Source organism: Neovison vison, chromosome 11 (genome assembly GCF_020171115.1).
Source record: "Neovison vison isolate M4711 chromosome 11, ASM_NN_V1, whole genome shotgun sequence".
NCBI lineage: Eukaryota > Metazoa > Chordata > Mammalia > Carnivora > Mustelidae > Neogale > Neogale vison.
Genome location: NC_058101.1, coordinates 38,522,462 through 38,548,336, shown reverse-complemented (window position 1 = coordinate 38,548,336; position 25,875 = coordinate 38,522,462). Strand labels below are relative to the sequence as shown.

At 37.3% G+C, this 25,875-nt stretch overlaps 1 protein-coding gene across 3 annotated transcripts in view; it reads right to left on the bottom strand.

The window, feature by feature from the left end:
* The window catches only part of ARAP2 (ArfGAP with RhoGAP domain, ankyrin repeat and PH domain 2), a 186,461-nt gene that overhangs the window by 80,061 nt on the left and 80,525 nt on the right, over nucleotides 1-25,875 (bottom strand). For all 3 annotated transcript variants that reach the window (XM_044224949.1, XM_044224951.1, XM_044224950.1), the window contains exons 14-19: nucleotides 24,296-24,470; nucleotides 23,710-23,844; nucleotides 14,788-14,932; nucleotides 13,199-13,301; nucleotides 12,328-12,526; nucleotides 12,083-12,146 (exon numbers count right to left, since the gene is read on the bottom strand). In XM_044224949.1, the coding sequence (XP_044080884.1) occupies nucleotides 12,083-12,146; nucleotides 12,328-12,526; nucleotides 13,199-13,301; nucleotides 14,788-14,932; nucleotides 23,710-23,844; nucleotides 24,296-24,470 (821 nt within the window). The remainder of the gene's footprint in view (nucleotides 1-12,082; nucleotides 12,147-12,327; nucleotides 12,527-13,198; nucleotides 13,302-14,787; nucleotides 14,933-23,709; nucleotides 23,845-24,295; nucleotides 24,471-25,875) is intronic.

The window sequence follows — 25,875 nt, the reverse complement described above, 5'->3', positions numbered from 1 at the left end:
ACTTTGAAGAACTCTAACTACAGAGAACTAAATTCTAATTATGCACTTCTCAAACATAAATTTTAAAGGGCACTTCAATGTCATATAACGAAACATTCTTATATCCTTATAATGAATCAAGACAGTTCGATAAGACCTAGACACCAAGCCCCAGGACTTACAAAAACAATTTTCTCAAAATTGCAATATAATAACCAGAGTCTAGATAGACTATCATATTCGAGCCCAGTCTACTGCCCAAAACCAGAATGTCTTCACAAATAAGATCAATAAATTTGACTGTATTTAAAAAAAAATACAATTACAAAAAGAATGTTTTAAACACAACCAAAAATCTAACAGCATGCCCCACATATATGACTGAAAAAGAGACTATCTTATGCATTCACACAAAAATGAAAACATTGTCTTGTAGTGTAAGTCAGCATTTATTTGGCCATAACAATTTTGCTTTCATTTCTGAAAGATATGTTTTTGCTCAATTTAGTATTTTAGGTTAACAGCTACTGGTTTCCTTATTTGAGTTTTGTTTTTGTTTTTGTTTTTCTGTTACTTGTTTTGTTTGTTTTTCTCCAGCACTTCAGAGGATTTCAATATACTATCTTCTGGTTTGCATGACACTCTCTTCTTTGTCACCCATATTTAATGTCTTTTTTCTCTTGGTGCTTATTTTTTTTTTCCCCCTCACAATGGTTTTCAGAAATTTGATTATCATATGCCTGAGGTTTGCTGATCTTGGTACATATGTGGGTTAACAGTTTTTATCACTTTCATATAAATTTACCCATAATTCTTCAAAGATTTTTTGACTTCTATCTCCTCCTTCATTTTGGGATTCTAACACTTACAAGAGACTGCTTGATATTGCCCCACTGGTCACTGAAACTCTGCTGATTTTATTTAGACTTTTTCCTCTCCATGCTTGTGTTTTGGTAGCTATTAGCATGCTTTCAAGGTCATTGATCTTTCAAGGTCATTGATCTCTTTTTTATGTAGAATCTACATTAAGCTGATAGTGAAGTTTTCTTTACAGAGAATGTATTCCTCAGGTTTAGAAATTCCATTTGGTTCTTTTTTTAATTACCTATTTTTCCTCATTGTTCATGTTTTTTTCTAAATCTTTGGATACATTTATAAAATTTAATAATTACTGTTTAGAATCTTTGCTAATTCGATTATCCTTCCCTTCTGGTTCTGTTCCTGTGAACTGACTTGTAGCTTTTCCACAACACTAGTAATTCCAATTATATGCTAGACATTATGAATGCAGAGTCAGGACTGCTGTTTTCTCTTAGAGAGTACTGGTGTTTATTTTGGCACATTTGCCTGTTCGACCCCTGGCAACTAAATTACTTGTGGAGCACTGGGGTCCTTTGGAGGTCTGTTTTTAAGCTTACTAATGAGGTAAAAAGAAACCTACCTTTACCCTACGGCTAGTTTTGCCTTAAATCTATGGTGCTACCTTTTTGGGGTCTCTGCCAATACGCTGTATGTGTAATGAGGTCTCACCTCGCTGGATGGGGTGTGAATGCCCTCCAGTGCCCTCTGAGCTCTGGGAACTCTTCAGCTCATAATACCATGGAAGGTGTTTCTGCCTGACCTCTGGGAATCTCATCCAACAAACATCCAGATCAGTACTGAGCCACATGTGAAAGGATACGTCTATGAAGATTTCCAAAACTCTCTTCTACATACTTACCTCTGTTCTAACACTCTCTCTGGAAAATTTTAGCTACTACAGATTCCCTAAACTGCCATTTCTACCTTTGCAATGTAGCAAAGCCACCACATTCTGCTTCAATCTCCCCTATCTCTGGGCCAGGGACTGAAAAGTGCCTACAGGTAGAGAGACAAGGTGATCTCAAATCTTACTTCGCTTGTTTCCCTTCTCTCCATAATCACAATCCTGGAATGCCTACTGTCCCAGAGTCTGAAAACAGGTTCATACATTTTGTCCGGCTTTCTAGTTGTTTGAGAAATGGGAGGTCATGTACCATGCCAGTTATTTCTTCATGGTCAGAAATGGGGGTCTGGCATATTTTCTTTAGTCATTGTACCCATAAATCTCTTTTATTTTAATTTACAGAGATACAGTATTTTTCCCCACACCTTCAGATAAGAGTTTGCTGCATAAGAATGGAAGTTTAGCCAGAAGCAAACAAACAATTGTGAAGAAAATCTGCAGATACAGAGACTGTGTCACAAAAATAATGCAGAAAGAAATACTGTTCTAAATATCTTGTTTCCTCTGAAGCCAAAAGTTCAGTAAAAAGTGTCAAAGCACCTAACTCCCCAGGAAGGCAAAGGCTCCATTTTACAATCTCATCTCTGCACACTATTAGGCAATCACCTACAGGAATGGAAGAAACAGCCCTGTTTCAAGTCTGCTTAAAACCTTTAATAGTGTTCCACGGCTGCAGAATAAATCCAAATTCACAATTTAAACAGAAGCATTTTTTTTTTTAAGTTTTAAAATATCTTTTAAAAAAAGACATCTTCTGGACCCTTGTAAAGAGCCTGCAATCCTTTCCAGAACAAGGCAAATTATTAATTACATTTAACTGATAATACTAATATGGTGTCAGTCTATCTTTCCAGGGTCACTGGATCATGCTGCCTCCTCAGGAACTAAAGGTCATGGCCAACTGGCACTGGCATTGTTCCCTGACCATCCTATTCCTCTGAACCTATTGTTTCCACCTCCTGGGATACTTCAGTCTCTTAGCCCCCTCATTTTTTTCTACTGAAATCCTATCTAGAATTCCAGATCCAGTTAAATAGTCTTCTCTTTAAAAAAATACATACACACAGACACACACAGACACACACACATACATACAAACCTGCTCCCATTAATAAGAAGTGATCTTCTCATTCTTTCGTATGTTTTCAGATAATATCACATTTACTTGTTCATAAGCTTACATTCTAGTATATGGATGGTGCTTTAAACTGAGTAAGAGGAACTTTGGAAGCAAATTATACTTTAAAATCTACTTTTGTGTTAAATAGTCATGCATTCCCTATATTATAATTCTATTTAACAAAAAAAATGACTTTATAAGTTTGAATAGTCCCTTTCTTTTTGCAAAACCAGTAAGACGTGGTGAGAGAGAAGAATTTCTTGTTTGTCTTGGCAACATTCAGATTAAACGATCTCTATGAATTAAATCATCAGAAAGTTACAAAAGCAGTCAAGCTGATATTGTGGGCGATCGGCTACTATTTAATTTGCAATTACATGCACAATTTAGAAATCACTTTAAGATAATTCACCCTCCGGAGTATTGCTAACATCTCAGCTGCTGCAAAATACAATTCAAGACGGGGGAAAAAAAACCCATCATATGAAATAAATTGATATGAAATAAGAATCTTAAACTCAGGACTTAATCTCCCAAACTGAGAAAAGTAGTCTGTCCGATAACTGTGGAATGTACTGATGAAGTGTTTACTCTCCAGTGTTAGTTTCTTTTTGTCTGGAATTTGCAATTAAAACTTAATACACCCAGGCTTGGGAGCCATGAAGTACTTTATGCTTTACTATAAGTCAACCAATGAGTCCCAAAAAACAAACTCCCACTAAAAACAAACAAAGAAAAATGCCACTCTTCTCTGTTTCTGATAACATACCTGAGTTATCCATACTGTATTCATTGTATCCAACAACCTTTCAGTAAAAGCTTAGTAACAGGAGTCTCTGACAAATGGGCATATAGCTACAGAAAGTGAAGGCTGTGAACAGAGCAGCTTATTCATCAGAAAAAGATACACAGAGTGTGAAGGCTAAAGTGCAGAAATAGTTTTCAAATTTTAAGAAAAGGATGCTTTCAACATTCCAGGTAGAGTGAATGAACATACAAGCTACTACCCAGGAAAATGCCTTCTGACTTCATGGTCCAGAACATTCACTAACAGCAGATATTCAAAAACATTATTTTTTTTTTCACACAAAGAAGTCCTAACTAATGCATAAAGAAAAGCAAAATCCAAGTCCCAATAATAGCACCAAATAGCATGCCAGAAACCCCTAAGTGTAATCAAGAAAGCTTTATTTTCTAAAATAATAATTTTTAAAGTATACAAAGAATACACATTAAAGCGACACCATCTGGAACACCTTCTGTTTAGAGCTTTTTAGAGGAAAAATGCTCGGCGTGTGCAAAATATTATTGCAATATTTTACTGTTTAAAGACAGTCATGCTATGCACCTAGAGAAAATCACTAGGAAGATTAAAATCTGTATCTAAATAGTGACTATGGGGCACTTGGGTGGCTCAGTGGGTTAAAGCCTCTGCCTTCAGCTCAGGTCATGGTCCCAGGGTCCTGGGACTGAGCCCCCACATCCAGCTCTCTGCTGAGCAGGGAGCCTGCTTCCCTTCCTCTCTGCCTACTTGTGATCTCTGTCTGTGAAATAAATAAAATCTTTAAAAATAAATAAATAAATAAAAATAATTTTTAAAAATAGTGACTATGTTCAGTGGATGATTATCAATTTATGAACTTTTCTAGTTCAGGGAGTTCTTTCTCCTCCTTGGCTTTAAAAAATACTCATATATTTTAGCACCTTAATCAAAGGTAGACAAGGACAGGGAAAGGATGAAAAATTAATTTATTAAATTTATTTATGATTTGCAATTCTGGTTCAAGATATTACTAGCAAAAAAAAGAAAAAAAATACAAAGGTTAAACTCAGAGCTGGTTGGTTTCCCTCTCTTTCAGTTATTCACAGTATCTCTGTATGCCATCAACATGAATAATTGGAAGTTGTTTTATTTCCTAAAGCCACAATTTTATCTGTCATTGACAAGTCTAACAATCTACTTTAGCTTACAGTCATAATTTCCCAAGAGACTAAGAGATCAAAAAAGAGATGAAAAGGAGGGAAATTCAATGAAATTTTCTAATTTTCTTCTTTTGACATGGTACTAAAACAGCTCTTAAGCAATCATATCTATAATTAACTGGCCTTGTTTAAGTACCAGGAGAGGAGCACATTTCCTATCTCGATAAACGATATAACCATTCGTAAAGTTACTCAGGCCAAAAAAGCTTGGGAGTTGTCCTTCTAGTTCACAAACCATCAGATGGGTAAGATTCCACCCACGAGATCCAGAAAGTTTCCAACATCCAAAACTGTCCATCAATTCCTCTTTTCTGCCTGTTACAATCAAGATGCCTTGCTTTCTTCTTGTCCTCTCTCTCATACCTTCACTATCTCCCTTTTTGTGCCTCCTTCCATGAGAATTTAAACTTGCACAAGCTCAAACCATCTAAAACAAACTGCACACACATGCCCTTCCTGGGACAAATCCCTTCTACCTCGAGAATCCTATTAATCCGCAGACATCCTCGCCAAGCTCCTCAGGAGCTGTTTCAAGTTATTCAATCCCCAGGCTTTTAATCTAACCCAGTGTCCGCTTTATCACTTCTGCTCACTTCAAAGTCACTAGGTGGACTCCGCATCAATTATCCAATGAAGTATGTGCCCTTGTCACCCAGCAACTAACAGCTCTGACCGCTCCTGCCTTCTTATAACACTCTCTCGCCCTGGGTTTTGGGACGCCCTTCTCTCTTGGTTTCTTGTCTCACTTTCTGGATAAACTAGCTAATAAACCCAAGGCAGCTACTTCACCCGAACAATTACTCGGCCTCTGAAATGATGTGTATTCATTCATCCAGGCTCCAACACACAAATTCCTCCCTTCTCACTCTATAGACTCTTCCTAAGTGACTTCCTGTTCTTCCTTCTATATAATGGTGACTCCAGAATCTGTAACTCCACCCCATTAACCTTTACAGGAACACTAGATCCATAAATATAATTTCCTCCTAGCACTTTGTTCTTAGATGTTTATAAGCAACTCATGTTCAACACATCTAAAATCAAACTCATTATTTCCCAAGCTCCCTTTTAAACCTGCTCTTTTCCCATTATTCCCTATATGAAGGTAATTTATTCACATAACATGTACATATATAAATACACACACTGGCATATATATATATACATGTATATGTATGTATATGTGCATATAAGTATATGTGTGTATATGTGTATATAAATACACAGATATATAAATATGAGAGCCTACTTTGCCCCACACAAGATGCCACTGCTGGTACATCTGCACTCTCTTCATTGTGTTTATGATCTAGTGCACTTACAATATCCCAGGCTCATTCTTTTTTATTTTTTTTAATTTTTAATTTTTTTATAAACATATAATGTATTATTTGCCCCAGGGGTACAGGTCTGTGAATCTCCAGGTTTACACACTTCACAGCACTCACCATAGCACATACCCTCCCCAATGTCCATAACCCCATTATCCTTTCCCTACCCCCCTCCCCCTGACCCCTCAGTTTGCTTTGTGACATTAAGAGTCTCTTATGGGGGATGCCTGGGTGGCTCAGTTGGTTAAGCGGCTGCCTTCCGCTCAGGTCATGATCCCAGCATCCTGGGATCGAGTCCCACATCAGGCTCCTTGCTCGGCAGGGAGCCTGCTTTTCCCTCTGCCTCTAGCCTGCCACTCTGTCTGCCTGCTTGCGCTCTGTCTCTCTCTTTCTTTCTAACAAATAAATAAAATTAAAAAAAAATTTTTTTTAAAAAAAGAGTCTTTTATGGTTTGTCCCCCTCCTGATCCCATCTTGTTTCATTTATTCTTTTCTTACCCACCAGGCCCCGCACCTTTTGAATCTCCACTTCCTCATATCAGGGAGATCATATGATAGTTGTCTTTCTCTGACTGACTTATTTCACTAAGCATAATACCCTCTAGTTCCATCCATGTTGTTGCAAATGGCAAGGTTTCATTTCTTTTGATGGCTGCATAGTATTCCACTATATATATATATATATATATATACACACACACACACACATATGGGCTTGCAAGATTCTCTTCCTCTTGGGAATATATATATATATATATATATATATATATATATGTATGTATATGTATACACACACACACACACATACACCACTTCTTCTTTATCCATTCATCTGTTGATGGACATCTAGGTTCTTTCCATAGTTTGGCTATTGTGGACATTGCTGCTATAAACATTCGGGTTCACGTGCCCCTTCGGATCACTACATTTGTATCTTAAAGGTAAACACCCAGTAGTGCAATTGCTGGGTCATACGGTAGCTCTATTTCGAACTTTTTGAGGAACCTCCATGCTGCTTTCCAGAGTGGTTGCACCAGCTTGCATTCCCACCAACAGTGTAGGAGGGTTCCCCTTTCTCTGCATCCTCGCCAGCATCTGTCATTTCCTGACTTGTTAATTTTAGCCATTCTGACTGGTGTGAGGTGGTATCTCACTATGGTTTTGATTTGTATTTCCCTGATGCCGAGTGATGTGGCAGATTTTTTCATGTGTCTATTGGCCATCTGGATGTCTTCTTTGCAGAAATGTCTGTTCATGTCCTCTGCCCATTTCTTGATTGGATTATTTGTTCTTTGGGGTGTTGAGTTTGATAAGTTCTTTATAGATTTTAGATACTAGCCCTTTATCTAAAATGTCGTTTGCAAATATCTTCTCCCATTCTGTCAGTTGTCTTTTGGTTTTGTTAACTGTTTCCTTTGCTGTGCAAAAGCTTTTGATCTTGGTGATGTCCCAATAGTTCATTTTTGCCCTTGCTTCCCTTTCCCAAGTTCATTCTTAACTATCACACTTCTGACCTCCCTTCTTTCTGCTCTCTTTTTATTATATAAGAATTATATGGAGATATGTATAGTTTTTTCTAACAAAATATTTTCTAACAAAATGATTTTTTCTAATAAAAGTTTCTCACAAAATGCTGAAATTTTAAATTCTGGTAACTTAATATCATTTGCCCAGGATCCTGGTACATTTGTTGACTTAATTCTTTTTTTTTTTTTTTTAAAGATTTTATTTATTTATTTGACAGAGAGAGATCACTAGTAGACGGAGAGGCAGGCAGAGAGAGAGAGAGGGAAGCAGGCTCCCTGTCGAGCAGAGAGCCCAATGCGGGACTCGATCCCAGGACCCTGAGATCATGACCTGAGCTGAAGGCAGCGGCTTAACCCACTGAGCCACCCAGGCGCCCTGTTGACTTAATTCTTGAGAATGATTTGGTGTGAGTAAATTAAACTTAATTCTTGTTTTATTTTCCTTTAAGATTTTATTTGACAGAGAGTGAGAAAGAGGGACAGAGAGGTCACAAGCAGGGGAAGCAGCAGGCAGAGGGAGAGAGAGAAGCAGGCTCCCCACTGAGCAGAGAGCCCGACACAGGACTCAATCCCAGGACCCAGGAGTCACGACCTGAGCTGAGGGCAGATGCTTAACTGACTGAGCCACCCAGGTGCCCCTTAATTCTTGTTTTAAAAGGAAAAGAATCTTTAGGTTGTTAAGTTACAAACTGACCTCACCGTGATTTCAAAATGGATTTTTGGAAAATTAATAAAAGAAAATCTAGTTTAGAACGGAGTCAGAAGGCCAGAAGGGAGCTCTCATGCATAACCACTAGTTATTTGCAGAACCAAGAGGAAGGGAATCTTGCAAGCCCATACTGCTTGGAACACTTCTTTACCACTCAGGCAGGAAGAAGAAAGGTTTTCTCTTCATCAGCAACTTCCCAGCCAATGAGAAATCATCACAACTCAACCAATGAAAGGCCAGTATAAATTGCCAGTTTTACTTTGCAAGATGTTTTATTTATAAACCCACCTTCTTACCCCCACGCCCCTCACCCCACAAGTTCCCAAAGATTACTCCTTTTCTTTTGTTCTCCAGACTTACCTATGCTTCTTTCATTGAAATGTGCTTGTCCCTAACTACAATTCTCTGTTCCCCAATAAAACCATTTTTTTAAAAGATTTATTTATTTATTTATTTGACAGAGAGAGATCACAAGTAGGCATAGAGGCTGGCAGATAGAGAGAGAGAGAGAGGAGGAAGCAGGCTCCCTGCCGAGCAGAGAGCCCGATGCAGGACTCGATCCCAGGACCCTGAGATCATGACCTGAGCCAAAGGCAGCGGCTCAACCCACTGAGCCACCCAGGTGCCCTAAAACCATTTTTGATGGAATAACTGGCTGCTTTCCCTTAAAGGATAAGAAATTACCCTCCTCAACCCCACATAGGCACTGGAAGTCTGTTAAAGTGCTTGGAACAGTGCCTGATACAGTGGGTTCGATACACATGCTCATCATTATATTCTTTTTATTGTTAGAATATCATTGACTTGAAGAAAATAGGGAAAGCAGGATATAAGCATGCGATAAATATAGTTGTTTTCAAATGGTACATTTTGTATGGCAGCTGTTCAAAGAGATTTAAGGAAAATAACTTGGTTATATATTTGTCCCTGTACTTCTGACACATTCCTTGTTCCTCACTTTAGTAAAAAGGCTTGCAACATAACTTGTTAATAACACATGCAGATAAAAATTTTGGAACTGTCAAAAACACGATTAAGTAGCTCTGACCATTATTTTGTAATTCCATTAGTTTTTACCTCTTCCATGAACTTAGAGTGTAACTGAGTTCACCTACTGATTCCTGCAGTCCAGTGGAAAGGTCAAGATGTTACAAAATAACAAAACATTTGGTCTTCTGGCTTCCCTATTTTGCATTCATGAGAGAATACACTGCATGCAATAAGCATTAAATAAAAATTTATCAAACTGATTACAATAATCCTAATTCCAGTTTGCTACATTTTAATCCATGCTTGTAACATTTTAATTAAAACCTAAGTATCATTGGTCATATCCTTCTTAGCCTGAAAATGATAAAAATAGAACAAAACAAAAAACACTTTGGCTATAGTAACCTGATAATATAAACGATAAATGCAATAAATTCAACTAACAAGTTGCTGTTGGTTTATTTGTTTAAAAACGTAAGCTCTGGGAGTTCAGACTCCAATTCTGTATTGCTGCCAACTTTTTTCCTGCCATCATTGTAGGAGGCAACAGGCATTCCACAAATATGAATAGATGACTGTAAAAACTACATCCTGCTAGTACTTTAATGATATAATACTATCTAAACATAATACTACCTCATTGTTACTTGTGTACACATAATGAACAGTACTCTGAAAGTGTGGTAAAACCATCACCTGGTACCAAAAATGAGAATCTCAAGTATCATGAACCATTATAATCCCAGAAATAAACGAGTAAAAACACTGAACACTAATTATGCCTGTAAATTTAAAACACCCTCTGACATAAATATCTAAACAGCAATATGCTTGCTGTCTAAAGCTGTTGTCATCCCACGAAACTGAAGAGAAGACAGGTTCAGACAACTGCTGAAAGTCATTATCCATCTCACCAGCAAAGCAAATTACCAAAGGGAAAGCTAATTCAGCTTTATTTTTATATTATAGATGGTTTTGCAAATTATTTTGTACTCTCGTAGAGCTAAACATACTACATCACTGTAATTAAGGAATTTTAAATGATAAAGCAAATGATAAAAAAATTTTAAAAAGTTTGTTCAAGAGACTCTATCTAAATGTTGTGAAACGACTCAGCGGCTGATTCCTCGGCTCTTCTTCTGGATCATCCCCCTCCGCCTAATCTCCAATTACTGGAGTCCTTAGAGCTCATCTTCGAGTCTATTTTCGGTCCATACTCTTTGTCTACATGAATCCATCCAGATCATTGGATAAATAACATCAATGCGCTGATGATTCTCAAACCTCTATTTCCAGTTGCAACCTCTCCACTTAATTCCAGACTTGTATATCCACAGGGCCACTAACTAAGCCCACTTTGCTGTCAGATAGACATCTCAAGGTTACCATTTCCCATATCAAATTCTCAACCTACTACCCTAAACTTACTAATATCCTAATTCTACTCTCTTATATTTGTTATCTGGAAAAAACAGCATTATCATTCATGTACTTGCTCGGGCCAAAATCCTGGGGTAACCATAACTCTTACACTCATCTGACCCAACAATAAACCCTCTGGCCTCCTCTGCCTTCACAATGGCTCTAACCACTCAACACTATTTTCTTACGTCGCCATCTCTTGGCTGGCCTCTGTAGCTGCATCCTAACTGGACACTCACGGTCACTCTTGTACCCCAAGAGCTTATTCATCTGGAATCACAGAAGCACTTTAAACACCAAAGTCAGATCATTGCACTTCCTGGCTCCCAAAATGAACAGCCTTCCATCACACTTAAAATAAAATTCAAATCTTGACATATTATGATTTGTCAAGGTCCTATTAGGACCTTGGTCATAGGTCAAGGTCATAAAGGAGTAGGCCCTGAGAGATCTCTGAAATAATTTCTTTCCACTCTCAAACTTATTCGAATCTCCCATTTAACAGCAGCTTGTTTGCCGACCGTGAACGTGCTAAGTACAGCCCACTGTCAGGGTCTTCGGAACATCTCTGACCCTATACTTGGAACACTCTATTCAGACCGCTCCATGGTTTGCTTCTTGACCTTGTGCACATCTCGAATCAAAGGTACCCTCTCTTACCACCCTATCTACAACAGACTATTGCTCCATCATGCTCTCTCTCCTCACCTTATTTTTCTTCAAACATTAGAAATTGACGGACATGATACTATGTCATAATTTTTTTTTGTCTGCTTATATTCTATTTCTACCAGGAGTTCATATACTTCCTGAGGGCAAAAAACATGTCCATTTTATTCAGCACTGAATCCCCAGTACCTATAATAGTATCTGATACAGAGTAGGTGCTTAGTATTTGTTGAAAAAGTGAATAAATTCAAGAAATCAAGTTTTATGTTTGCAGGACTCACATGCATACCAACTCCGAAAACATATTTACAACTGCCAAACTGCTTCCAAATACTTAAATGTGAATGTTTCAAAGTCTACAGAAAACTATAATTGATCACACTGACTTTTTCGTAACAAACATAAAAATCTGCAAGCTTCATTGGTGTATTCTTTCTACTGAAGAGTATGCGTGCGTGTGTGACTGTGTGTATGTGTACAAACTTCCAACGGGCTATAAAATAGGGGTTCTCTCTCAAGCACGATAACCAAAACACCCTACTCCCTAGAGTTATTGCAATAAAAAGTAAAAAGCAAAAATGCACTTACCTTCCTTTTTCTACCAAGAGCAAGACATCCATTTTTTCCCCATTTTGAACCACTGTGCTGATTGCTGGAAAGAGAGGAGAAAAGCATGAATCCATGATTTAAAACATGACACTAAATACCCATTAAGACACAATTATTAATAGTACTTAGTCATGTTGGGAAGTCAGGTGTCATAATTTTATGTAAAACTGCTGCTATCATATGCAATAAAGAAACTGAAGATGAAAGAGGAACAAAAATCTTACTCAGCTCCTGCAGCCTTCTTAAGTGCATTCTATCTTCCTGAACTTCTTGCATTTGAAGACAAAAGCGCAAACTAGACTTTTCCATAGAAAACCAGCCTTTTCTCCACTGATCCAGGGCATGGCAGTCTTTGTAGTAGAGCTGGCCAATCAAATCATAGTCGGCTTCTGTTAAGTTTTCAGCAACAAAGGGAACAAAATGCTGTTAAAACAAATACAGAAAAGTAATAAATACAGTGAAAATAGGAAATCCCCTTCCCTACCTACGGACTTGAGAGAAAGCAGGAAAACATGTAAACCAGTTTTTCTACCTAAAAAATTTAGAAGTAACCCAAATTTCAAAACAATTATTTAAACTTGCTATCAATCTTAAAACTGCACAGCTATAATGTATTTTCAAATGACAGCGTCTCAAACCACTTCTTTTGATATACATAGAATTGAAATGGGAAGACATCTTCTATGCTGATTTGTGGCATTTTTCAAAATGTCAACCTTCAATGTTTGTCTCCATTTATATCTTTTACTGGATCTGCTCCTTTCCCCTTTGTGTATACAACGAATAACATATCTACCTATGAAGAGATATACATAGAAATGACTTCACCATAGTGAAAAGATCTTAATCATCGTAACAGGGCCTGAATTCAAAGAATGATTCCTCCAGGGTCCTACATTATTTTTTTTTCTCTGCTTAAGGCTATAAGAAGGAAACTCATAATCTCTTTTGACTATAAGCTTTGAAAACTTAATTTAGTATGGACATTTTTCCCAGAATCTTGTGTAAAATTTCTATGGCTCTCTGAAGCTCAACCACAGAACCCAAGTTAAGAGCGTTCTCTGGATTTAGGGTAAATACGTAATATTTCATTACCTTGGCAATTGCCTCTGTCCATTTTCTTTGAGCTTGAGATGTTTCAGCTCCAAAGAAAAATGCACGTTCTGAAGGTAAGTAGATCTCAAAGGTAAAGATAGGCCTGCAGCACACATGAATAAAAAGATACCACTGTTTATGTTTGACTCTTAGGGAAACAAATAACACAAAAGTCAAGTTTTTTTTTGTTTAATTGAATTCCCTTTGAAAACCCGATAATGCTTTGAAATTTATCATTTTTTTCCAGCAATTAATATTTTAATTCATTTGACTAAATGAAATACACTGTATCAGACAAAAGGAATAGCCTTCTGATTACTGAGTCACTCTAATGCGTGACTGTTCATGCCCCGGACACTCGTAGGCAACTCATGCGACAATCCCTTTGGTCTCCTCTTCCCTCCCAGACCAGGCCATCTTGACACCCTGTTTAAAGCAAACACTGTCCAAACCATTCTCTAATCAGCCCTCTTCCTGTCTTACTTCACAGATATTCCTCCCATAATGTAATCTTATCCCAAAATTTTATTTCCTTATTTTAGATAAAATTAGAGCAACATCCCAGGTCCTAAATTCTCCCCTGGGACCCTCATCCAGACCTCCAACTATTTCCCAGAATATGTTAAGTATGTTGCTGTTGTTACCTAAAAAAAAATCTCAAAATACTCCATATCGAAATCATCTTTCTTCCTCTTTTTTACCCCACACTGCTTGTATTTGCCTCATGTTTCCTTTAATTCAGAGGCATCACCATCTATTTCATCAACAAGCTCAAAAACTTGGGGTTTAATTTCTTCTTAACAGCAGCTCTTCATCCGTCAAGAGAGTTAATCTCATTAGTTCAATCATAACATTCTCTCAACTCACTTTTTTTTTAGAGCTCTCCTCCTCTAGGTAAACTCTCAGCAATTGTGGCCGCTCTTCCTCCCACCTCTCTCTCACCACTTCAGCCAGCTTTCTTCCTCAAATACAAATCCAAATAAAATCTCAAAAACCTCTCACTGCCTACATCAGTGAGTCCAAACTCTTTAAAGTGCTATTTAAGGAGACTCAGAGCATGGCTGCAATAGTTACTTCATAACCTTATTTCACTGTGGATTGTTTCTCTTGCATGCCTACTTGTATCAGGAACATTCTATCAAGAATGTTTTATTTTAAGCAGCATGAATGATTACATGCTGACATAAACGAATACTATTTTAACTTATATTTTATTAATTGAGCAACCAAATATTAGAATGCATTTTATTTTAATATTTCACAGTAAGCCACATTAAGTTTATACTTCATTCAAATCAGTAAATTATAAAAACTTCAGGACTACATGTTCTAGAATGGAATGTTATAAATTTAAGATTAGATGTAAATACATTAGCCTTTCATAGTACCCAGTATAATATTTTAATTTTCCTACTTTTTAGCAAATTCCCTAAGGAACTTCCAGAAGCTGCAAAATGATTAGGCTTCAAGAAACTATTAAACCCTTCTACAGTAAGTAAATGAAGAATTAACAACAAAACTCTTATTATCTGGTATGAAAAATATCAGAAACTATTGTTCTCCTTCTAACTGTTTAACAGTAGACCTACCCAGTATTTAAATAGAAGTCTTCTTTGTGTACAGCCAAGCAGATAACTTCATTGATGTTAATGGTGCCATTAGGTGCAGTAGACTTATCATTTTCATAGTAACTCAAGAAGCCTCCCTCCAAAACACACCACTTTTTATTTGTCTCTAGAAATTTAAAACAAATCACAAACTGAGTTACATCATAATTCTAATTTTTAAATAATACACAGTTTAAATAACAACAAGATTCAAATTTATTAATTTGCTATTTTGTGTAAAGAGTATGCTATTGCTGTGTGGGATATAGAGTCCTTTCTCTGCTCTTAAAAAATGCACACTCTAGTAACAAGGAATGTACAAGACAAAAATAACGATGATATGGATGACCAGAAAAGCAGATAGATCCATAAGGAGATTGCTGTGAAACAACTCTGAAACAGTAAGGACTGATGTCTGCACTATTCAAAGGAATACATGTAGTGTAAAAAAACAGACTGTGGTCGATCTTGGGTAGGTATGCAAAAGAAAAAAGGGGCCTTAACACCCTGGTTAGAGAATTTAAATTCAAATTATAAGGGGACTTACACTGTGGCCTGCAGGCCAAATCTGTATCATCACCTGTTTTTATAAATAAAGTTTTATTAAAACACAGCCACATGTATTAGCTTATGGATTACCTGTGACTGTCTAGGCATTGTTTGGAGACAGGGGTAAGGTGCCATTCTAGAAACAAAGTGGTTACAGGACATTCTACAGACTCCTAGTTACCTGCCCGCATTTACATACAAAAGGAAGGCAGTGATAACCAAGCTCCAAATCCCAACACTCGTAGCAAGACATAGAATCTTCTGACAACCGATCCCAAACATTTAAAAGAAAGTTTCCAACATAAAAGAGACCAAAACCAAAATATCATTTTTTAAACTATAAGTAATATCAGACTGTCAAGGGAAGATACTGTAGACATAAAACAAGAAAACATGTTCTAAAAAGGAAATTTGAGAACACAAAAAATGTATTTTGGTAACTTAAAATGGAATCATGAATTTTAAAAATTTTAAAAGAGAGAGAGAGAGAGAGAGAGAAAGCTTAGAAAAGAAAGTCTCCCAAAAGTAAAACACGAGGAAGAAAAAGACAGTGTAAGATGATGGAGCTATAAGATTATAGAAGTAATATTACTGTCAGGAAAAAGATTAGATAAAAAGAATTTATCAAGACAAAGAATAATGTCTAAAAATTTTTAAGAAAAGGAACAAATATGTTTTCCATTAAAGCTGTATTATGCTTGTGCATGTACTGCTTTGGTAAAATAAAAATTAGGGGGAAAATGCTTATAAAGATCACCAATTAGTATGTTGCTTCCAGATTAGTTAAAAAAAAAAAAAAACACGTGAATTTTTGGCCAACTCAAAAGGCATGGTTCCTTAATTGGCAATTCTCAGCAATCTCAAAGGTCTGAAAGCAAAAGTAGAGAAAACAGAAAAGACTGGCCAAGCTATTTTTTAATGGGTAAAAAGAAACAAACAGTTTTGGAGGGTAGCAAGAATGCTTCTGAAATCACAACTGAGATCCAACAAAAGGTGGAAGAGGGTTGATAAACCAAAACCGGAAACGATTTGTTTGGGATTGATGAACAAGAATAACTGAAAGGGTCAAAGAAAAATAAGGCCTGATCACAACAATGGTAACCACAGAGCATTACTTTAAAGGTACATAATAAGCCAAATTCTGCTAATGCATCAATTCTGAGAATATCCTTTGGAAGTACAGTAATACATACAGGTTAACAGAACATCTGAGTCAATGTAGCCATGAGTATCAACAATGGAGCATACACATAGAAATAACATTGTAATAAATGGAATTTAAGCTAAAAATGATTGTTATTGACAATGGAAATGGATACAGAGGGAGGAAAAGTTACTAACTGCTACAACTGAATGGAGACTTAACAGAAGTCAGAAACTACTTCCTAAAGGCCTTCTAATTTCCCTTTTAATTTTAAAGATAAAAATTTGGGTCATTTCTTAAAAAAAGATACAAAGCCTGTCTGTAGAGTGGAATTTAATGGAAGACTGCAGGGCTGGGAAGAAAGCATTGTTTTGGAAACAGGTCTGTTCAGGCTTGTTTTACTCCTATTGAATTCTGGAAAGAAAACAAGATGAGGTGTTTAGCCTCAAAAACCATCAAGAGGAGAAACACTTAAAAAGACAAAATCCTGAGAGCTTAGGTTCATTGTATTCTGAGTAACTGCCAAATGAAAAGCTGAATCAGAAATGGCAGAGGAAAACAGCACAAAGAATTCCTTGTGGGTACTGGGAAAGAAAGCTCACCAATGCCTAATGGAAGGTGTTATACTGAACATCAGGACCGCCAAATCCTGAGTCATAGTACGTACTCTGCACAGTTCTATGGAAATCATGAAATGTAGTAATTTTTAAATGACTATTCATTATAGATTTTTATATATAAGACAAGGAAAAGGTAAAGTATTAACTAACTGGAATTATAAAACAGCTTCAAAATAATGTACTCAGATGAAGAAGATAATCCTCATAAAGAATAAAGCAAAAAAAATACACATTTATTGAGTAACTAAATAATTACTGGCACAGCTAGGAATCCCACCCCCTGTCCTCAAGCAGTGTGCAGTCCAGTCCAAGAGGAGATATGTCTGCATTAATAACCCTGGTGGTGGCAGAGGGGCCTTTTGGGGTTAGAAGCATTCATGGAAGGAAGCCATCCTCAGACTAGAATGATAAACTGTATCACAGAGAAGCATAGCTTTTGAAAATAGTTATTTATAACTGAAAAGACATTAAAGCAGCGAAAAATACATTTTGAGCTATAACTACTCCATAATCCCAGGGAAAAAACACTGTGAGAAAAGTCAAGGAAAGGGGAAACTGCCAAAAATCGATTTGGCCAGAGAACCAGATTACACATGAAGTTAGCAAATAGGGAAGACGACCACAGACCCACCGCAGAGGCCAGGCCCCAGGAGTCTTAGGTGACAGGTGTTCAGGAATTTGTGCCTTGCTTGGCAGACACGTGGGAGTCATTGGAAGGTCTTAAACAAAAAGTGCCAAATGCACGATGCATAAAATAAATGGAAAGGCTAGAATCTAATTTTTATGTAAATTCTAATGGAAAACAAATGATAGATCCTTTAAAAAGGTGAGTACAAACTCATTTTCGGTTAGAAACAGAAGCTTGAGGGGACTTAGTACTATGGCATTATCATCACTATAACCCTTGATTTTTTTTTGGGGGGGGTAACTGGAAATGGACAAGAGGTCAGACAAAGCAGTCGCATATATTACCTTTGAGGATTTATAATAACAAAGCTGTGACAGGAAATCTGGCACTCATTCATTTGGGAAGCAAAGAAGAGCTTCTGCCGGATTGCGTCGGTCTGCTTAGCCCAGTTCACGTAGGCTCTCCTAAGTCTGACTTGGAGAACACACGCTCTCCTACAGAGGAAGTCTTACTGTTAACCAATACCAGAAATAAAACCGGGTTCACAGAAAGGGTAACTCTCAGGACACAAGCTGTTTGTTTGACAAGAGCTGGTGTGTCTGGTGCTTGGAATGGCTGGAGGGGTCGTTCATTCTTTCTATTCAATCTTGGTATTTAGATCAGAGAAGAAAAACATCACTGGAATTTGCTCAAACACAAGAAAGGACTCCAGAGGTGAGCTACTGAAATACCACGGTGAAGGGACATGGATACTTCTGTTGGAACCTGGGGGTCAGCTGCCACCTGGGGGAAATCAGAAACAGCTGCATATATAGACAGACCCTCTGCTGTGGCTTCTCCTGCTGCTCAGTCCTTCGGTCATCATATTTACATGCCATCCACTCATCTCCACATCGTATATACGTTAACGCACTGAATCCTCAGAAAAACCCTACTAGGTCAGTTCTATCTTACACCCCTCCCTTGTGGCCTGTCCACAGGCACAGAATGGTTACCCAATATCTCTAATATCACACAATTACTAGCATCAGAGTGGAGAGTAGAAGCCAGGCAGTCAAGCTCTGAGAACCAAGCCCCTTGACCACTGAACAATACTGCCTCTCTGTGCCTGTTACACATTTGGAGCTTGTATGTCCATTTTTAAAACATATTAGAGAGAGTGGAGGTCATAGCTTCTAATACACATGTGTACTGTAAATCCAAGACAGGGAAGGCAACCTATTATTTTTTGAAACCATGAAGTTGTTTCCTGATGAAGGATTTTCTAAACTGATGGTATTCAGCATGCACTGAAAATGAATTCTTTTCACTGGGAATTCTTTTCATTTAAAATAAATGTGGTTTAGGGGGCGCCTGAGTTGCTCAGTGGGTTAAAGCCTCTGCCTTCGGCTCAGGTCATGATCCCAGGGTCCTGGGATCGAGCCCCACATCAGGCTCTCTGCTCCGTGGACAGCCTGCTTCCCCCCTTCTCTCTCTGCCTGCCTCTCTGCCTACTTGTGATCTCTCTATCAAATAAATAATAAATAATATCTTTAAAAAAATAAAATAAATGTGGTTTAGCCTTGAACAAGTTTAGGCTATACAAGCTAGGCAATGATAGAACAAAAGATCTTCAAAATTCCTCAATGCTAATTTATGAAATTAAATATAAACAAACAATACAGAGTTTCTAGCAAACCACATCAACCACTTTCTTTTTAAAAATCAAACACTGTGTCAACAAATCACAGTAAGACACCAAGGGGGAAAAAATACGGTTGAGGAGAGAAAACAGAAAACAAAACCAGGATGCTATTATTCAGCTCTATACTTAGGTTTAACACGAGCTATCAATCTTTCTTTTCATGAACACTAAATTGAGAAGAAAAAAAAAGAAAAAGAAAAATACAGATCAGTCTTCATAACCTGAGGCAAGAAGAACTTCAAATCCTGAAAACCTGAACTGACAATCTGAAGACTCATGTAACTCTCTGAAGACCTGCATGCATTTTCTGCTGACTTTTTTCTTCCTGTTTAATCATTTTGCTCTCTGGCTATCCTGACAAGCACTGACGGCGTGGTACGGTCCAGGTGCTTGCCAGTCAGGGGCAAAGGCGACAGCCACACTTTCATCTCTCCATCTTTCCAAATAATTCATTTGTTTCCGTAAGGCTGATGCTCCATAGGAGTAACATCCCTATAGCTTCTTGAGAGAGAAACAACAACAACAAAAACAACAACAATAACAAAAAAAAAACACGGAACTTTGTTTCTTGGTAGTTCAACTTTTTCTTCATTTTTACACAGACACTTTCTGGACAAAATGTTTTGTGTCAGCAACTACGTGGTTTTTTAATTGGAGTCTAGCTGACATACAATGTTATATTGTTTGTAGTTGTACAACATGCCTTTCAGGTATACAACAGTGATTCGATAATTCTATACACTTTGCAGCACTCACCATGACAAGCATAGATATCACTGGCCACTACTTGACACTACACAACATTATTACAATCTCACTATCTTCCCTCTGTTGCAGTTTTCATCCCCATGACTTACTTATTTCACAACTGGAAGCCTATGCCTCTTAATGTCCTTCACCTATTTTCCATTCTCCCCAAACCTCTTCTTCTTTAACAACCCCAGGTTTGTTCGATTTATGATTTTGTTTCTAGTTTTGTTTATTTGTCCATTTGTTTTAGTCTTTAGATTCCATATATAAGTGAATTGATACAGAATTTGGCTTACTGCACTTAGCGTAATGCCCTCTAGGTCCATGATACTGTCCCAACTGGCAAGATAGCATTCTTTTCTATGGCTGAGTAATATTCCATTGTATATCTACACCCTGTCTTCTTCATCTACCCTTCTATGGACAGACATTTGGGTTGTTTCCATAACTCAGCTACCATAAAAAATGCTGCATACACCATTTTGAATTAGTGTGTTTACTTTCTTTGGGTAAGTACACAGTGTTGAATTACCAGATCAGATGGTATTCCTATTTTTAATTTCCTGAGGAACCTCCATACTGTGTCCCCAGCGGCTACACCAATGCACATTCTTACCAACAGCACATGACGGCTCTTTTCATCTTTCCAACATCTATTTCTTGTCTTTTAGATCCTTGCCATACTGACAGGTATAAGAAGGTTTTGATTTGCGCTTCCCTAATGGTAAGTGATGTTAAGCATCTTTTCACGTGTCTGTTGACCCACAACTCTATCTTTCTAGGTGCAAGTCAGAAACAAAATATTAACAAGTTTCTTGCACTTTTACACCAGTAATAACTTGATAAGAGAAATGGTCACTTATTCAACAAATATTTACACATGACTCCTATTGTGTTTTAGGCACCAAAGATTTGATAATCTTAAATAAGCCAGCAAATGTTAATGTCTCATTGAGCTTTCACCAGAGAGAGAGAGAGAGACAGACCAATAAAGGGAGGGATCACCTTCATGCAGTAAATATTGTGAAAGAAATAAGAAGAACCCCATGAAAGGAAAGAGCTGCCAGTGACCACACACTTCAGTGGCACTAAACTGATGCCTGAGAAATGAGGAGAAAGCCAGACTGGGGGAAGTGCCCTCCTGGCAAAATGAACAGCAAGTGTCCAAGTCCCAAAGGGCATGTTGCAGAAATGGAGAGGAAAACATTGGGGCCAGGCCTGTGAGTGCAGGAAGGATTAATGTGAGATGAAGAGGGAAAGGGACAGGAGGGTCTCTTAGGTCACACCAAGGAACAGGGATATAATCTGTCACGGGAAACTGCTGAAGATACTCAAACAATGAAAATACAACATCTGATTTATATTTTTAAAGATCACTGAATCTGCTTTTGGAGAATAGTTTGGAACGAAGCTAGGGCAGTTATTGGGAGACAAGTTGTGGGGAGGCAGTTTGCAGGCCAGGCAGGACATGATGGTGGCTGGGCTAAGATTCTTTTAGTGCAGATGGAGAATAGCCAACTGATTCAAGGTCTATTTTGAGTTTGAAATGATAGAACTTGCTGACAAACTGGATGGAAGAAATGAAGATATTACCAGGAAATTATTTTCTAATGAAATCATCTGTTGTGCTACATAGCTAAAGTGCAAAAGCTTAATTTCATATTATTTAAAACAGGATGTTCCCAAATGAGAAAACATCCCCAATTAAATTACAAAGAATGCACCAGTTTCTAATTTTGGAAATAAAATTTAAAAACAACAACAACAAAAAAAATCCATAGTTCATTTATAAAAGATAAAAGTAAAGAATGACTTAGTTACAAGTTTAAAACATAAATTTATTCCTCAAGTAATTAAGAAAAGCAATCTATTTCAAGGAAATATTAAAACAAAGTGTTAAGTCTATAAATATTACAAGCATAAAGTTGTTTTTTTTTGCCAAAAAATAAATGAAAGCTTATTTTTAGCTGCAAAGTATTTGATACACTTTAGTTTTAGAAAGAAAATGTCATATTTTAAATTCCCTATTTCATCTTTTTATAAGTGGTTTGAAGGGTAGGTCTAAGATCTCCTACTATTCAGAAAAAAATATTTTAGAAAACTTATAAACTTATTTATAGTGCATTAACTGCTTAGTATTCAACTATTCTAATAATTACTATAGCCAATTCACAGATTATTCAGGTACTCCCCTCTCCATTTCTGACCAACTTCTGACTACCTAAGGGTTAAATACTGAAGAGCAACAGAAGATTTCAAGAAAAATCTCTATAAAAATTGTCATTTTAATTAGTTTGAGTGCAGGAAGACATTTAATAACCAATTGCTGAAAGAACCAAAAACATCTAAATTCAAATCCAGCCACACACTCTGACCAAGGCCAAAGTGTTACAATAACAGCTATAACACAAATCAGACAGAAAATTCTTCTTCCTGCTGAGCTACTCCATTTTTAATTATGAGGATTACAACTAATGTACATAAAGTACCTAAAGCATGCTTTACACATAGTACCTGCTCACTAAAGGATAGCTACTGTTTTCTGGAAAATCTAATAAAGTAGGCCTAATCCCAATATAATTCTACTTAGGGATAGAACTTCTTTGGACATAAAGCATTTATACTGAAATAATCACTTTAAATGCACAAAGATCAGGATTAACACTCCAAAATCAGTTTTTCATCCTATTGTTCCTTTGATAGAGTAGTACATCTGGATTATACCCCCTAGGGAATTAATACTAGGCTCCTAAGCCTCTAAGTACCCACCACCAATTGGCCTATACAACTTAATCTCTCTTAAAATTGTCTTTGTTCCAGTAAGACAGATCTCATATTTTTCTGCCTGTCTTTCCCAAATTAGTTCACATGTATTGACCATGAGACCTGTGTCTTACTCATTTTTTAATTCCTAATGCTTAGTATACCTTTGACACTAGGAGCTGGATGCAGAGAGGGCGAAATGCCTACCGTGACTTCTCAGATAACTCCCCAAACCGAGAATAGGTTGTTAAATTAATTCTCATCATTTTTTTTCAAACCACGCTTAAGCTGTATTCTACTCACACACATGCACACTAAAAATCAGAACGAACTACTTCGTATCCCTTACAATGCTAATAGAATATATAATGAAAACTTGTCCATTCTGCCTATGTGTTGACATTTTTCTCTATTGTCTCCCCAGTTAGGATGTTTTTCCCTAAGGGAAGGGGCTGAGCTGCACATTTCTTTGGAATAACCCTTAAATACTGAAACAGAGTTGGTTGGCCATAAAGAGACATCCGTGAATTCTGTTGAGAATTCATATAGCATTCGACCCAGCGGTACACCCCTGCTGCAGTGCAAGAAACAGCATATCTGTGCCTTGAAGCATGTATAAATCCTCAAAAAAAATATATATATATTTCTCTATTGCAAGATCAAATCTAACATCTTAAGGGAAAAAATCAAAATTTAAACATAATTGTTTTGATAATGAAATAAAGTTTTATCAGATAACAAAGTCGAAAAGAAGCTGAAAGGATACCTTCGAGCAGTTTTTTCTCGGAAGAGAGCTTAGAAGCAGCCGAAGGCGCCTGGTACAAAAAGTCACAGAGGAACGTGGACTGGGAGGACTCCTGACCTAATCCACCTTCAGAGTGAATGTCATGTTGAGGAAAATCTGGAAAAATTACAGAAATAATACATTTGAAATCTAAAATGTAAATACTTTCCTTTTGTTTATGAGTATGTTGGAGAGTTTTCAGCTAGAACAAAAGTTACTTTAAATTCACCACAGAATATACAGATATTTATTCACATTGCGTTGAATTTGTAATAAGCAATTGTTCTATTTTTTAGTCACATACGAAAATCAGAATAAAATTCTGATGAAAGTGATTGGGTGGGATTAACTATTTTAATCTTTAATTTATAAGATTAAAGAAATATAAGATTTCCTAAAATTTTCCTTGAAAGAAAACACGGTCTTCAGCATCTTCTATCTTTTTAATAATCACACTTGTCTTCATTCTGTTGGTTTATCTTATTTGAGAAATAAGCAGATTTGTGTTTTAGTCCTTTCAGGAATATATATCAGAAGAGACCAGACTAACGTAAGGACACGGACTGACCGGAGAATTTGTTATGGTAGAGAAATTCCATCTGCAGACTCTGTCCAGCCTTCTTGGCCAGCAGGTAGGGGGTGCTATGCACGGGATCTCCAGTTGTACACATGACATCTGCCCCACTGAACAGCAAAGCCATTGTTTCCAGAACATCTGGTTTCACGACAGCAGCGCACAGAGCCTAGTCGTTAAAAGACAATGCACATTTTAAGAGCAGGAAATACAATTCTAGCTATTAAAATGTGTGGAAGTCTGCCGAGCCATTTATAAAATGAAGTTTGTATTTCTTTTTTAACCAAGAAAGCTAATAAGTATGTCCTGAATTAAGCAACAGGTTCAAAAGCCCTGCTTTGTATGAATTTAAATTACAACCTAAGACCTCCGAGTTTTAATTCATTCTTCCGTTGTTGTGATGTTCAGCCTCCGATCCATCATAGTTCCTTAGGAAGACATTTTTTATGCTTCTGTAGTATGATAATGGCTGGGTGCTCAGAAAATACAAAATATCTAAAATGTCATAATGAAGTATCTGTTAAATGTTTTGTCATATAAATGTTGTATGTTTATAATGTTTCAGCCTAATTAGGATCTATATAATTTTTTAAAGTACTGTTGTGCTCTCAGAATCAGAAAGGTGAGTGCAAAGCCAATCCAGTATCTTTCCTTTTGTGTGGGGTACAGGTGGGGAGGAGGAATGGCAAGCAGCGGTAATGAAACAACACGGACTTATGTTATACATCATTGTACAAACGCTAGCAACTGCTGGAACCTAGTTGTGTTGTTGCTGCTTTTGTTGTTCCTCGGATGTGATAAGCCGCCTGCGCATCTCTTCTCATCTTCTCATCCTCACTTCACTGGCCTCCCCTTTGCTTCCATACCCTGAGATTTGCACGCCCTGATTCTAACGGATTTTTTTTTGCCCTGGACTCACCATTTTACCTTCTTCTTGACATGGTGTGCCTGGACAGATCACTGGTTAATTCACCCTCTACAATGCTCATTAACGATCCCAACAAGCAGAGAAGAGTGTTCGGCCAAGAAGTCCTGTTGACGCACTCACAGTTCCAGCCCTGGGCGGTCAACTGTTAAAAAATGTACTCACCTTTCCTACCATGGTCTAGCTGACCTACAGGATTTCCTTTGCATCACAGTCAAACAGCCTGACCTACCCCTGATTTTGTACTGATTTGCCAGGTGATCCCCTCACCTTCCTGGATCTTAGTCTACTGGTCTGCAACATGAGGGTGTTGGAAAAGATAGCAGCTAAAATCCCATCCACTGCAATAGCCTGTGACTTCCCCCCGCCATTTAATCACGTGTATTTCCTCTTACTCTTTCATCTCCCCACTACTGGTTGCCTTCACAGCACAACGTATTTGTTACGGTGTATTTATGGACTCGGGCTGCTCACGGTCAGTCTCCCTTACTTGACTACAACTCTCATGAATAAAAGAAGCAAATTTAGAAGCACATTTATGTTTTACTACAATTGTATCCCCAGAACCTGAAAAAGAACTCAGGTCTTTAAGTGTGCAATATATATCTATCCACCACGAACACTGAATGGAAAAAGGGTCATCTCTTCA